The 14,481-nt window shown below is 52.3% G+C and overlaps 1 protein-coding gene across 1 annotated transcript in view; it reads right to left on the bottom strand.

The window, feature by feature from the left end:
* The window catches only part of SKAP1 (src kinase associated phosphoprotein 1), a 161,769-nt gene that overhangs the window by 30,449 nt on the left and 116,839 nt on the right, over positions 1–14,481 (bottom strand). Inside the window, exons 5-7 of the mRNA XM_075443550.1 lie at positions 2,837–2,917; positions 1,845–1,928; positions 263–387 (exon numbers count right to left, since the gene is read on the bottom strand). Of these exons, the coding sequence (XP_075299665.1) occupies positions 263–387; positions 1,845–1,928; positions 2,837–2,917 (290 nt within the window). The remainder of the gene's footprint in view (positions 1–262; positions 388–1,844; positions 1,929–2,836; positions 2,918–14,481) is intronic.

Raw genomic sequence — 14,481 nt, 5'->3', positions numbered from 1 at the left:
ACCCTTGTGCCGCACAAGTGGCAAAAGAGCCCAGGATCACTCTAGTGCCAAGGGAAGATCCATGCTGAAATACCCTGCCAAGAAGGAGAAGCATCGGCACCTTCTGCGCTGCTGCTTGGTTTGTTTTGCCAGGGCGGGTTGGAGATTTGCACCCTCCCTGACCCCGCAGGTCCAGCCTGCACCCCAGGCCTGGGAGTGTGTGTTTTTGTGCCTAGTGCTCGAACCAGCACAGAAGGTCCATTTCACCCCCCCGAGTTCCTACCTCGTAGGTGCGTTTGCCAGGGCAGATTAGCTCGAAACAGCATCTTTTTCGAGAGTCTTTGCGGAGGTGGAAAGCCAGCCGGGCACTATAGTGCTCGATGGAGAGGGTGCCTTTGGGTTGCTTGCCTGGAAGAAGAAAAAACATGCTCAAGCTGGAGTTTGGATCTTTTTATCAAGCTCGCCATCCTGCTGGGTGGTGCAGATGTCTGTGGCCCATGTAGGGAAACCGAGGTACACCACGTGTCAATGGGAAATGGCCAGAAAATCCTCTTCAGTCTAAGCATGCCCACCCCCAGGAAATCCAAAGGGATCATTACAACATCTTCATAAAGACGCAGTAAAGAGGATGCCCTTTTAAGCCTCCAGAGACTGCGAGCAGCCAGGGCAAGGTTGCCGGGGTCAGAAGGTTGCATGAGATGAGCTGGCTGTAATGAAGCAGAGACCACTGCGTACTTGGGGAAATATGATACCAATGATTATTCTGCTGGTAAGGCATTAACGGGCTGGCGTACAGGAAGAAATACTTAGTGGGGCCTTTGAGAATTGGCCTACGGATCTTGCCGATGCACACACGCGGCTGGTGTCAGCTGGGGTGGAGAGAGGGAACTTCACTGCAGTCATCTGAGGCATCTTTATTTACCCCAGCTCATTATTTCCTTATGAATCTTCTTGCAGAAGCATGGGAGTACGATTCAGGCAGTTGCTCTGAACCTTTTTTTGATTTGCAGATCCTCAGGAAACTTCCAGGCGTGAGGTCAAACCCTGTATGAGGATTTCAGCCAGTCGATAACAGGTTTGCTTTACTCTGCTGTCTGCTGGGGACCATTTGGAAGATGACAACTGCTCATCCCCCACAGAAACAACCAAATATCAACCCTTGGCTTCAACACCTGCCTCTGCTCACAGCTCATACCCCCGCAGCTACCCTGCTAGGGTGAGAGGAACTGGGAAGCTTCCCAAAAGCGCTCCAGATCCTCAGACAAAGGATGTGGAAGAAGGACCATGATCTAGCTTCATCCCCACGACCCACCGGGGCTTAATCCTATCCTAGCTGCAGACCTGGTAGTTGTAAACCGAGGACGTACTGGTGTATTTTGTAAGCTGTTAGCACGCCGTGTTTCTGGATGGGTGGAACAGAGGAAGGCCGTATATCTAATCATGCCAAACTCTGTTGGAGATATTAGCTGTCTGTTTATATGTACCTGATGGAGCATGACTGCAAAATATTTATGTATGCTACACATGGATTATGTACAGTCACTTAGGGGGTTGAAGCCCAGCTGATGGCTAATGGAAAACTTGGTACATCATTTTATTTACGCACAGCTCTGTTCCTGTGTCTCTCTTCTCTTGTTTCGTACCTACAAAGGCATTTGGGAGAGAGGAAAAGGAAAAAAGCAAGCTGAGATCTACCCTTCTAGAACTTGCATGTTGTGCCTTGATAGGGAATTACAGCCTTCCCATGGTGTACGCTTTCCTCCTGGCCTTCGGCAAGGGCTCTCCCCTTCTCTTTTCCAGTCCTATCCGTGCCCTCAGCTACCACCCACAGTCTGGGGACTGGAGGCAGGTATCTCACGACTTACTTTTCTCATTGGCGTAGTAGTAAAAGGTCCTTCTGTTGAGGACACACCAGCGCTTCTGCCACTCTGACCCAAAAAAGCTGTGCTCTAGAAAGAAAAGGACAACAAAATATTAAAAAATAATTAATTTCTGTTCTTTCATTGTATGCTTCAGATCAACATTTAGGGGACAGAAGAATTTTTTCCCCCAACAAAATCCTTAAGATTTCTAGCACAAAATTCAGGCAAGAAAATTTAGATAAAAAACCTCCGTGAAGTAAGGGAGAAGCAGCCCATCCTACCAGGCTGGAGCCCCCACAGGCCTTCCCCAGCTCTCCAGGGAAAGCTGAGCTGAGCTGCTGTGACCCATAGTCCTGTTAACCGGGAGGGAACACAGCTTTGGGTTAAACCTCCCCTAATTGAGGTTTAAGCAAATGTCTTTTACTCTGTAATTGGAGCAAGCTGAAACATGCACAGAGCCAGTTCCACAGCTCAGTTAATGGCCGTGAGGAAGAAAGGGCTGTTCTTGCCTCATACCACCTGTCATACAATAAATAAATCAAGATAAAATCTGAGTGATGAGGAAATAATTTGTAGCTTTCACAAGAGTCAGTAAAATCAAGATAAACCTGAGGCTGACTCACAGTCCTTATCTCAACTTGCTAATGTGTGTGATGATACGAAATACCTTGTCTTCACCAGGATTTTATCCTCATTAGGTATTGCTCGTTAGAAGGGCACATGCCGCCTTAGAGGACTGGACTGCTGCTTAATTCGATTTCTGTGTTTTAATCTTTGTGCAGTTTGATCATGGGCAAAAAAAAATAAATAAAGGCTGTGACCTCCCTGGGTGTATGATGCCTAAGACAGGCCTGAAAGTTTCTGCATGCGCCTACAGACAGATCTGCGGAAAAGATGTATTATCCTGCTCATTCTTTGTCTGAAAACTTGCATTCTTGGTAATTCTGAGGTGACATCCCCAAACCTTATCTCATGATGTACTGGTCAGGTCTTACCTCGGGACCTCTTCTCCAGATATCCTTGCTTCAAAATGTTCCCCGTGTCTTGAACAGGCTTCAGTGCGATTTCCTCCAGTCCTACGGAGAGCAAAGCAAAGCTTTGGGATTTCACCTTCACACAACGCCTCAGCACAATGTTTTCAGCCCCTTTCTCTGCAGAAGAGACTTAGGCAGGCAGATCAGCAGCTGGAGGTGAAAATCACAGTCTACCATGATCTCACTGGCTATTCCCAGTCCTGGCTGCAGGCTCCCAGAGGTCCTCAAGGAAACCAGGACCATGATTCACATGGCTACGCAGATCCGTCCTCAGTGGGCTGAGGCTGGTGCTGCTCCGGGGGCTGATGCTCAGCCCTTTACCCCCCAGCCAAGGCTCTCCAGGTCCCTGGGAGCCTTTGGCAGCAGGCAGGAGCTGGTCAGGTTTACGGACTTAGAAAACATGATTCCGTTATCCGATGTCTGGTCTAAATCTGACCATGGCACCTTGCCTGGGCTGGTGGCTGGACCCTGTGGCCACGGAGGGGCTCTGGCACTCACTGAGGAGGTGACGGCCACATCTCATCCCCAAAACCATCAGGGCCAGGACGTCCCCAAGCCATGGCTTGCTGCTGAGAAGGTCTCCCCTTCCTCTCCTGCCATCGGAACTTGTAATAAGCACAATAAAAAATGACTAACTAAATGCCACTAATCACCTCCCCAGTGCCCAGCCTTGGCAGCCTTTTCAGTCTGAATAACTTCCCAGAATCCCAGATCACAAGAGCTTCTCTTCTTTTCTTAACGTTTCTTGCTAACACCCAGCTCTTGGCCCAATACATATCCCCCCTCTGACTCGTTCATGGGCTATTTTCATTTTTGTGTTTTATAGTTTGCAAACTCTGGGCTCGCTATAAATCCTCTGCAAATGGGTCTCGGGGTGAGCGGCAGACACAAAGACACGCAAGCTTTGGGTTGGTGGAAGGGCTCCCCTGCGTCTGTCTCCTCGGTTGGCTGGAAACCGGATCCTTCAAAGACAAAATCCTTGGCTTGTGCAAAGCTGCCCAAGACGGGAAGCCTGGGATGCTGTGGGATTGCCCTCTGCAGTGCCTGGAGGACATGGACAGCCCCTTCCCGCACCAAGAAATCTCATTTCTCTCCAGCACCTGCCCGGCACAAAGGTGCTTGGGCTTTTCTCTAGCAACGCCGAGCATCCGACTTCCAAAAGGGCACATTGCCTTCTCAAATCCAAGCCCCGACCCTTTTTGCTAATGCAAATCTAAATGTCATTTTATGGGACATTTATGATTATGAAAATGGGACGGTGCTGCCGGATGCGCAGGGGGACCCTGCGAGTATGAATATTACATTAATGTGCCCAACGCCAGCTCGCCGATCCCGCTGGCAGGAGCATAAAAAATGCTTGAGTGAAACTTTTATTTAGACGTTAAGAATCCAGGCCCCAGCGGGGTGACGGAGGCAGCCCCGGCGAGATCCCATCAGCACGAGCGCTCGAATTGAATTACCCAGGGGGGAAGGCAGGAGCTGCGAGTGCTGCTTCGCTTATTTAATTTCATTTACTTTCAGTACATTATCAGCATGGGGCTTCCCTCTGCCCCCGTTCCCCCAAGAAAACCAGCTGCAGAAATTGCCGGCGTGCAGGATGCTGCTGTCGCTTTCGCCAAGGCAGGGATGTGTCCAGCCATCGCGGTCCTCCTGGGGATGCACTTTCTGCTCTTTCCTCCGGAGAGATCCGGGGGAATGCAAGGACCTTTCAAACACCACCAAGAGGAACCGAAGCGGGGAAGCAGCACGGACATGATGGGAGCCAGCAACAACCTCCTCCAGCCCAGCGTCTTCTCTCGTTGCCCATCATTTCTCGGCGCTTGCTTCTAAGCAGGCAGGACCCCTGGGACAGCTGCTGCCTTCTCAGTTGTGCTTTGCCCTGTTTGAGCTCAATTTTCCATGTAAGCAGATCCCATGTTTCAGGTTATTTGTGGCCCTGGGTCCCAGGATCTGACAGGCTGGCAGCTCCCCATCGCCTCCAAAACACCATCAGGAGCCCAAATCTCTCCCGCTCTGCAAGGGACACTGTGCCTCAGTTTCCCAGCAGGAAAACCAGGGTGAAAGGAGACTTCGTTCTTCTTAAATACTCGGTGGCTGCTCAGATAAACTAATACTATTAAGGAGGGGTTGCGAGGGCTGATTTGATTGCATGGGGCTCTGGAAATTTGAAGTTTTACAGAACATGACATGAAGATGGCAGCTGTAACCTGTGTGTTGCACGCAGCCTCTCTAATGCAGCCCTGCGAACGCAGAGCTGGGAAGATTAAATCTGTGCAAGGTGGGTGAGTGGGGGGATGCGGTGCTCGGGGCTCTGCCTGGCTGTGGACAGGGCTGGGGTTACGTGGGGTGTCCCCGTCCCTCCCTGCATCCCCAGCCTGCCCCTAACAACAAGCCAGATGGCTTTTTGCTAGCAACGAATGGCTAAATTAACCTGAAAAGACAGTCCCTGGGTTTTTTTAATTCTTTAAAGCGTCCTAATGGACCCCCAGAAGATCCAGATGGGCTCGGTGGGAGCCAGCCCCAGGAAGCTCGCTGGTCTCTGAGGGCAGAGGGTTTATTGGCTTCGATGGTCCCGTCAGAGCCCAGACAGCTCTGCCCCAGGGCCACACAGCTGGCAGGTAAACCACAGCTCACCACATCTTCTAGGACTCCAAGTGATGGAAAAGCCAGCCCGTCGCCTGGTCATTTGTTCCAACCGCTAATGGCCATTCACCATTTATACAAACAGAAAGAAAAGGCCTTAAATTCATCTGAGAGACACATCTGTGCTCTCCCAGACACACGGCTCCTCTCCGGTCGCTCCCGGCACGGCGCAGCAGGGCTGAGGCTCTGTCTGGATGGTCTCGGTGGTCACTTCCACCCTGCCATCTCCCCCAGCCCAGCCTTTGCCCAGCAGACGACTGGTACCAGGAGCCCTGCCCAGTGCCACCAGCATCTCAAATCCCATGTAACCCTCTGCAACCTCTCAAGCCTGGCTTCCGACGGAGCTGCTCAGCCCCAAGGGTTTTCCTGAAGATGAATTTCCCGATCCGCGGGACGCATCGCTCCATCTGGAGCCTCCAGCAGAAGGGCTGCACATCGGTGGCACTGGGAATAGCTCTGTGCTGTAATCCTGGAGACCGCTCTTCTGCAGAGGATACAAAACTGCAGAATTTCAGGAGCGAGAGAAAACTGGGGCCAGAGACCCACACTCACGGGCACAGGAGCAGACACCAGCTAATTCCCTTTCCTTCTTTATTGTACATCAACCTTTACTGTGGTGCGCATCCCCCAGGAGCTGCCGAAGGATGCTCTCAGCCTCAACGGCTTCACTCCTGCGTTAGGCTGAACCCAGGTCACCCAAGCCTCCACCTTTGCTGACCAAACGGCACCTTTTGGGCAGAGATTCGAGGAGTTTGGCTGCCGAACGCCATGACCATTCTACCCTGTCCTCGCCATGTCCTCAAGGACCTCTGGATTTCAGCTCTCGCCGCTTCGGTCTCTGAGTCATGCACACCAGCTGCACAAAATGTCACAGTAGCTGCAGCCAAACACGCCCGGGGGCCGTGTCGGTGCCCACGCTGTCACATCAACCGACTGTTCAAAGGGATGAAGCACGGAGGCACGACGGTAACAGCTAATTCCCCGTCCTCCAGCTTATTCACCAGGCTCAGATGTGCCAAGAGCAGATTCTGCTCCCGGGGACGTCGCAGGGAACACCCAGATACATTTCAAACCAGAGCACAACCGGCTGCGATGTCCCAAAGCCCTCTGCGGCGGCTGCGCTCTCTTTTTCCATTGAAGCTAATGAGGAAGAAAACAATCCGAGAGAGACAAACAACCCCTCCCGCCGCCTGCAAAGCGAGACGGACCGGGGAAATGCTGAAAGCCTTTGGAAATCCCACCCGCCACCAAGGTCTGCCACGGCAAACAGGTCCAGGACATGGCTGCCGGGGCTGCCGGCACCACCGGCCACTGCCGAGCAGCTTTTGCGGGTCTGTTCAAACACAAGCTTTGTACAGGCAAAACCAACAAGCTGGCTGTGAGCCATGCTCCTTTCGGTCTCTGACGGGAGAATAATGCTGCCTGTATTTAAACCGTTACCTTTTTCCAAGCTCAAGAGGATCCTGAAAGCTTTCTCACATCGTGATCCACGTGGGCACAGATCCCCCCCCAAAACCTCCTCCCGGGTACCCTTAATCAAAGCCAGATCTACCCCAGGGTCTAGTCACCCGAGGGAGGACGGGAGTGAGCTCAGCCCCTTGGCTCCAGGCTCCTGCTGATGGACACTGGATGTATCTGGCACAGCTGGGCAGGACCTTTCCAGTGCTGTGCAGAGGCTGCAGCCCGGCAAAGCAGCCGGCAACAGGCACGGAGTGATGCCCCGACAAAACGGAGCAGGAGGAGAAAGGCCATGGTGGGATGTGACATCCATCAGCGTAGTCCGCCCGGTCCCTGCCTCCTCGTGCCCCTGCTCCAGGTCCCAGCCCACCTCCTCGGTGGCTCCCAGGCCCTCGGTGTCCCTCGGACACGCTTCCCTCCGCGCCTCGGGAACGTCGCCGAAGCTTTCAGCGCCTTGGAAATGGCTGGGGATCATTTATAACGACGGGAACAAAATGAGCAACTATTTCAAAGAGAATGGGGAACTAAACAATTGTCAACATGGATCACATGAAATAGATCTTGTGCCAGACTAATTTTATTGCATTTTTTTGAGCAGGAAAATAAGAAAGTAGATGAGGAAAAGGCAAGGCACGGCAGAGAAGATTTATTCGGGCTTCGGCTTGACTTTTCAGAAGAGGCTAGTAAGCAAAATTCAGAGTGTAGGCACCCACCCCAGGATAACTACCTAGATTGAAAGCTGGTCAGCAAGCAGGAGGCAGTTAAAAATCAATGCCAACAAATCATTGAGGGGAAATTATCAACTGAAATATCCCTGTGTTCAGCTTCAGGATCAGCTGTCCTCAGGCTCAGGAGCCCGCGGCTGCTACAAGGCATCCCAGCCCAAAGAGCCATGCAAAAACTGCAGCTAAACCCAGAGCTTCCTCGGGGGCAGGCGGGGAATTGCTAAATGCTCTCTTGTAGCAGCCAGTACAGACCAGTATTGAAGGCAGGAATCAAGATTAACTGGTCCCAGGCAACGGCGGAGGCATTTGACAAGTGCTGACAGCCAGGAGCGAACACAAAATCCATGGAAGGCGCTCAACAAAACCGCAATTCTCACCTGGGGTTGAACGGTGCCTAATTAACTGCGTTGCCCCTAATGTCCTCGTTGGACCGCGATTAATGACCGCACACAAATAAATAGGGGATGTACAGATGGACCTTTGTTAAATGCTGAGTTAGTGTTGGATTCATTGTTGTTTATGCAGAGGAGCCCATGGCTGTGGTTTTTATGATTGATAAGCAAACAAGAGCAGGGACAGTCAACAGCAAGCCGTTGGCTGTAGATTGGGCTGGGGTTTAGCCCGAGAGGGTGGAAAAAAGCCTCCAAAACTTTAACTGTTTTCTTATTCTGTCTGGAAAATGTAACAGCAAGTTTGAAATTAAACCAACTTTGGCAAAGGGGAAAAAAAGAAAAGAAAAGAAAAGAAAATTCAAAGAGAAGGCAGAGCCTTTGGCCCAAAAGTTTCCTTCCAAATCACCAAGTCCGTAATTGCGAAATAAAACCCACTAAATCTCAATATCTATTTGCACAGCTCATTAGCCAAGGGCTCGCACTCAGCAAAGAGGGAGGGAAACCCCCTCCCCTTCAGCACCGAGTGGATTTGGGGAGTTGCTATGGAAACCGGCCCTTCGCGCCGCATCTCGCAAATCCCTGCTCAGATGGGTTTGTCTGTCCACCCGTCTGCCCGTCCACCGGCTTCCCGCCGACGCAATTTTTTAAAGCCCTCCAAAAAAAAGGAGACGTAATGGATGAAACATATAAATATATAATCTGTGTAACTCATTCCCCTGTTATTTCTCTCCCTCAAACATAACATTATGTCAGACATTCGACCTGCTGTGCTACCGGGACAACATGATTTACAACGTGAAAAGGGAAAACCTAAATCATCACGTAATGAAAACATTAAAGTTAATGCATCACAAGTGAGGAATTTATTACCATTAACTCCAATAAACAGTTATAAACCACCCGTCCTTTCCTGTCCACGCGCAGGGACAGAGGCGCGGGGACTTCATTAAGCTCAACTTTCTTTTCTTCTTCACTAGACCGCTCATGTGTGCTCCAACCGGCCACCATTTATTGTTAACTGGACTGGCTCATTTTCCGGGGACTGGCGAAGGTTTGAAGGCCTCATCCATTTCCTTCCACGGGTGGCTCGGCGCAGACAGATGGAATAGGAAAGTTCACGAGACGTGCAGCTCGATGAGTTTATTTAAACGCCGCTGAAATATATGCTTTGACAAAAGCCAACCCTCGCCCTGGCCCTGTACGTCGTTACTCAAAGAGGCTGATGGATAAGTAATAACATATGGGCATGCTGGGCAGCTACACCGGACACCAGCTTACCTCAGGGTGCACTTGGCCAAATATTTGCTTCTCACTGATGTGACACCACCACCTTGGAAACCCAAGCCTGACATCCAAAGCCTTTATCGACATCCCCCTGGCGCAGGGGAGGACGGCGGGGCTGGCTGGGCCCGGCATGGGACTGTCTCTCCCCGTCCCCCTTCCGCTGTGGAGGGTTTTAGGAGGGGTCTCGAGGGGGTTTCTGGCATCGGAGCCGTGGGGATGCAATAACAGGCACCACCATCCAGCTATTAACTACTGCCTCAGTCCTGAGATCTTTGTATAAAAGTACCCCTGGCTTCAGCAGGACCTGCAGATCTGACCCATGAATGGCGCTGCCAACAAGGACTTTAACAAGGACTTTAACAAGAACTTTAACGAGAACACGATTATCCCACAGTGCACAAACGAGACCCACTCTTCTGTGTCCCTGGAGTCAGGACCCCTCCGCAGCTCTACAAGCAAAGAGATGGTCCCTACGATGACCGGTGCCGCACGTGTCCCCTTGCTGTGCCTTCGGGGGGGGGTTTGGAGATGTTTCTCCTCTCCTCCAGAGTAAGCTAAAAGCAAAGCAGTGGAAGAGTGGGGATGGGACGTGGCGTCAGGGGGACCTCAGAGTAGGAGTCACAGCCCTGCCGCTGCGTGCTCAGGCTGGAACCCTTCTCCTCTCCACCGCTCGCTGAGTACAGGCACCAGTGGTTATCGATGCAGGGTGCAGCCAAGCAATGTTTTCTCCTTCTGCTAGAGGGAAGGTCACTCAGCCGTTCCCCAGCTTCATTAAACACCCACTTGTGGAGCTAACAAGACCGAATGCAGAGATCCAAGGGATTTGCAACATCCGTTTCTCCTAATTCCCAACAGAAACAAACTCCCTGCCAAGGAGTTTCCCACTGGAAATATTTCACCATCTTGAATTTTCCCTGGAGTTCCAGACCATGGGCAGGTCCACCCTGTACTGTGGGAGGACGTCAGTCCAGATGCGAGCACGGTGGATTGGGTCCAACCCCACCAATCCCTCTTGGCTTTTCTCCCCAAACAGGCACCTGGAAGGGCTCAGATGCTCTGCAGAGGTGGCTCAAAGCTGTGGCACCCCCAGAAGACACCAAGTACAGCACGCCTGGGCCTCCCATGTCCTCCAAGACCAGGGTCGCTCTGCATCTTTCGTCCACGAACTTTCCTGCCAGGAGCAAATGATGAGGATGAAGAGAATGAGGGCAATAGCCAGAGATGGGAATGCCAGGAATCAGGGACCCAAGCAGCAAATGCAAACTGTCGGTGCCCACAGCAGCATCTCAGGCCTCTGGGACGTCTGATCTGAGGGGGACACTGGCTTTGAGGGGCTGAACCGCATCACGTTTTGGTGTCCTGCTGTACCTCCCCGCCGTGTTCTCCCATCCAGCATCGTGACACTGTGCCCGAGAGCCGCTTGACCCGAGCCCTTTACCGAAGCCACAAATCAGCGCAGGAAAATTCCCAAAGGGCAGACGTGACTTTAATTTACAGGGTCTCAGCAAAGCCCAGACACCTGTTGGCTAAAGCCCGTCTTACGGCTTAGGCCTTTTATTCCTATAAAAATTCTGTACCGCGTCGTCGTCAGCCTTGACACAAACGATTCCTATAGATCACCGCGGAAAATCGAGAGGATTTAAGGAGAGAGGAGGGTTAGGAAAAAGTAAAACAAACGACATGCAATTTTTCAAGCGGAAACAATGGCAATATGAAGATATATAGGTGTCAGCCATTCTGTAGGAGGCAGGAGGCTGTGCTCTTTTACCTCTTACAGTGTCACTCTCATGACCTCTACCATTTGAAAAGCTTTGATTCCACCTTGCCCAAGGGATCTCTGAGCGCCGGGGAAGAGATGAGGAATGCCCGCGCCTGACCTCACCTCCACATTGTCTAACGACTGACGGCATAAATCAGTTTTTCCCCTCCGCAGACCCGAGTGTCAAGAACCCATGTGAGAAGGCTGGAAATATTAAATGATTTCCCTGAGGGTTTTCATTGTTACTTGGTTTCTCTCCTGTAACTGTAGAGTTGTGTTTCACATGAAGAACAACTTTCCCTTGAGACCTCAATTTGTGTATAAAATGCATGGGATGAGGGGGCGAAGAGGGATGCTGGCAGCCATCATCCACCTGGGACGGGAGCAGGAGGGGCAGGATGAAATCCGCAGCCCAGACTTGCTGTGCTGGTCCTGCCCGGCCCCAGGCAAACCAGAACTGGTGCAAGTCCAGTAAGGAGATACGCAGCGGTGCTCAGCGAGGCTGCTCACGTAGGGGCTAGGACAGACGGGAGCCATCCTGTCGCTGGGACAACGCGAGTGAGCAAATCCCTGAGAAAGAACGACACCAGCCAAGGGTTCTCAGCGTCCCTCGGCCTGTTATCAGCTGGGGAAGACGCCCAGCTCGCTGGATGAAGAAGGATCGCAGACCTCACGGAGGGTCCTGGAAGCTGCAGCCGCCCCGTGTGCTGGGGCCACACTGGCAGCCCGCAGCGGAGCACAGCCGACGCGCGGCACGGGGAGGGCTCGAGCAAGCTGCTTCGCCCCGGACGGGTGTTTTTCTGTTTCTCTAACCCTGACACTGACGTGCTGCCGCGCTCTCCCCAGCCACCGAACACCAGGTCAGGCAGAGCCATTCTGCTGCCTCCTCCCGACTTCAGAGCATCCGGTGCCCAGTGTGGTCATCCCAAGGAAACCGGTGGGAGTCGTTCCCTGATTACAAATGGATTTATTTCTCCCTAGCCAGTCTGGTACCATCCCTGTCAGAAGCCCCTTCCCCAGCCAAATACTCAATCCCAAGCACTGGACACGGCAGAGAGAGATTATAAGAGAGACCCAGGGTAAGAGCGGGGCAGGCAATGGGCTGTGGAGGCAGCAGCAGGCAGCCGGCGGGGACCGGCAGATGACTGATGGCAACCAAGTCCTGAGTCACAGGTTGGGGTCTGCACACCCAGACCGGGCAGCAGAACAGCTAACCCCCCCCTCCCTCCCCCCAGCTTGCCTGCGACAGGCGCTCCTGCCCGATCCTGCCCAGCTGCGGCGGGCCGGGGGCCACCGGCTGCGCCGACTGGGGGTACCTTGGGGCGCTGAGCCATGTTGGCTGGTTTCAGTCTGCCTTTCATGTCCACAGCAAGCTAAGAAGCTAACAAGAGGTTCTGGGGAATCAGATCAGCTTATTTCAGGCATATTTAGCCAAGCTTTTTGCGGCATTTCTCTAGAAAGCAGGCAGCCCACCTTCACCTGGCCGCTGATGCTGAGAGCATCATTAGCTGCTACTTGCGCAGGCTTCCCAAGCCTAAAACCCCACCGAAGCGCTAAGTGGGATCATTATTCCATCATTCGAACCCAGCGTCGCTCTTTAAAAACAAATTTTGCAGGTAATTAGTCCTAACTGCTATTTGCAATTTAGCTGCTGGTTTGTCTCATCTCAAAAGCCGGCGGAGGCACCTTGGTGGTCGGTTCCTCGGCAAAAGCTCCCCAGCACCTCCACGCCACGCTGACAGACTGCGCCAGTGACGTCCCTCGGCGACGGGAAACACCGCGGTGGCCCAGTGGGCGCAGACCCCCATCCTGCAAAGAGCACTTGCCCATGGGTGCGAGGGCTGTGGGCTGGGACTGTGGCAAACCAAATCCCCCAGCTCCCCGGCGTGGTTTGTAGGGCCAGGTTTGGGGCTGGAAATTGCTATCTCATCTGTGCGACTCCTGCAACGACCGGGAAGGTCCTTGCCAAGGCTCGAGGCAGCGAGGGGGAGGAAGCCGCCCTTCCCGTATTTATTCAACTCTTACATTTCTAGCGAGCAGCCTGGTTCTCCCACTTCCCTTTCATCTAGGCTCAGGTCTATTTTTCCCTTGCTTCCTACTTCTGAGTAATTGTTAGGAAAGTAAAATCAACAGGTCGTAAAATGATAAAAGCACGTTCTTTGGTAAATCCTCCCCTTGGGCTCACTTCTCCTCTCGTTTTACACTGATAAAATGCCCCTGCCTTCCCTGGAGTCCTTTTGATTTACATCACATACCTTGGATTACGAAAAGAAACGTTGATTTTCTGATATCAACACAACATGAATCTAGACACACCCAGCCTAGCTCTGCTAGTCAAATAAATCAGGAGCAGAGCCAGGAATAGCTTATATACGAGTAATAGAGCTTCAACTACACCATACTGATACGGTGAGAGCAATCCAACCTCCTTAATGTAGATAGTTATATCCAAATAAAGGTGCTTTATGTCAGTATAAATTATTCTCTTCCCATTTAGGGATGCCTTTCGACAAAATGAATGTGCTAGAGCAACTGCCAATCTGGATACAGATAGATTGTTTAGGAAAAAAAACAAAGCCACCGGCAAACCCTCACTGAAACGCAAGCCAGCACTGAAGGCTCCTTCTCCTGGACCTGCCGCTTTGGGGTGTCCCCGGTCCCTCAGGACACGGTGCTGTCCCACCCCAGCTCTTTTCCATGCAGAGCCAGTGGGGGATGTGCAGAAGGCAGCAGCTTTGGGTGTTTTTTCCCCAAACCTGCTGCCTTTTCTGATGCGTCTCCCCCAGTCAGAGCGGGTCGGGGCTCCTCTTGCAAGGAGGCACCAAGTGCTGCACGACGGGAGCGCAACCGAGAGGAGATGGGGACGGGGACACCAGACGGGAGAGACAATCCCCTGAGCCACCAAATGGATTTCAGCCCACACTTCACCTCGGGATTATTTCTGCACAAATTCGGCTCAGCCAAGGCAATCTGTACCAACACAAGGCTTTGTACCACACGCTTTTGTTCAGTCCTAAGCGCCTTACACTGGTTTTTAGTATCCTGTCTGTCCACGGCCACAATTAAACCCATGTGTAGATGAGCAGCGGGACCAGGAACAAGGGCCTGATGCAGGACAAGATAGGTGGAGCGGGAGCCTGATGTGACCACGTCCCCCTCGCAGCATCCCAGGACCTGGGGCTGGGACCGCCAGTGCTGAGGAACCCCTCCCTGAGAAAGCGCTTTTGGCCAGATGCTCTGGCTTTTTGTCCATGGTTTTTTTTTTTTATAAGATGCAAACTCTGCAAAATTGAAAGAGCTTGAGAAATTCCCAAGGGCCGCCTTGTCTCAGCCGGAGAGTGGGGC

The sequence above is a fragment of the Opisthocomus hoazin genome, chromosome 26 (genome assembly GCF_030867145.1).
Source record: "Opisthocomus hoazin isolate bOpiHoa1 chromosome 26, bOpiHoa1.hap1, whole genome shotgun sequence".
NCBI lineage: Eukaryota > Metazoa > Chordata > Aves > Opisthocomiformes > Opisthocomidae > Opisthocomus > Opisthocomus hoazin.
The sequence above is the reverse complement of the archived record's forward strand: the minus strand, read 5'-3'. Positions and strand labels throughout refer to the sequence as shown.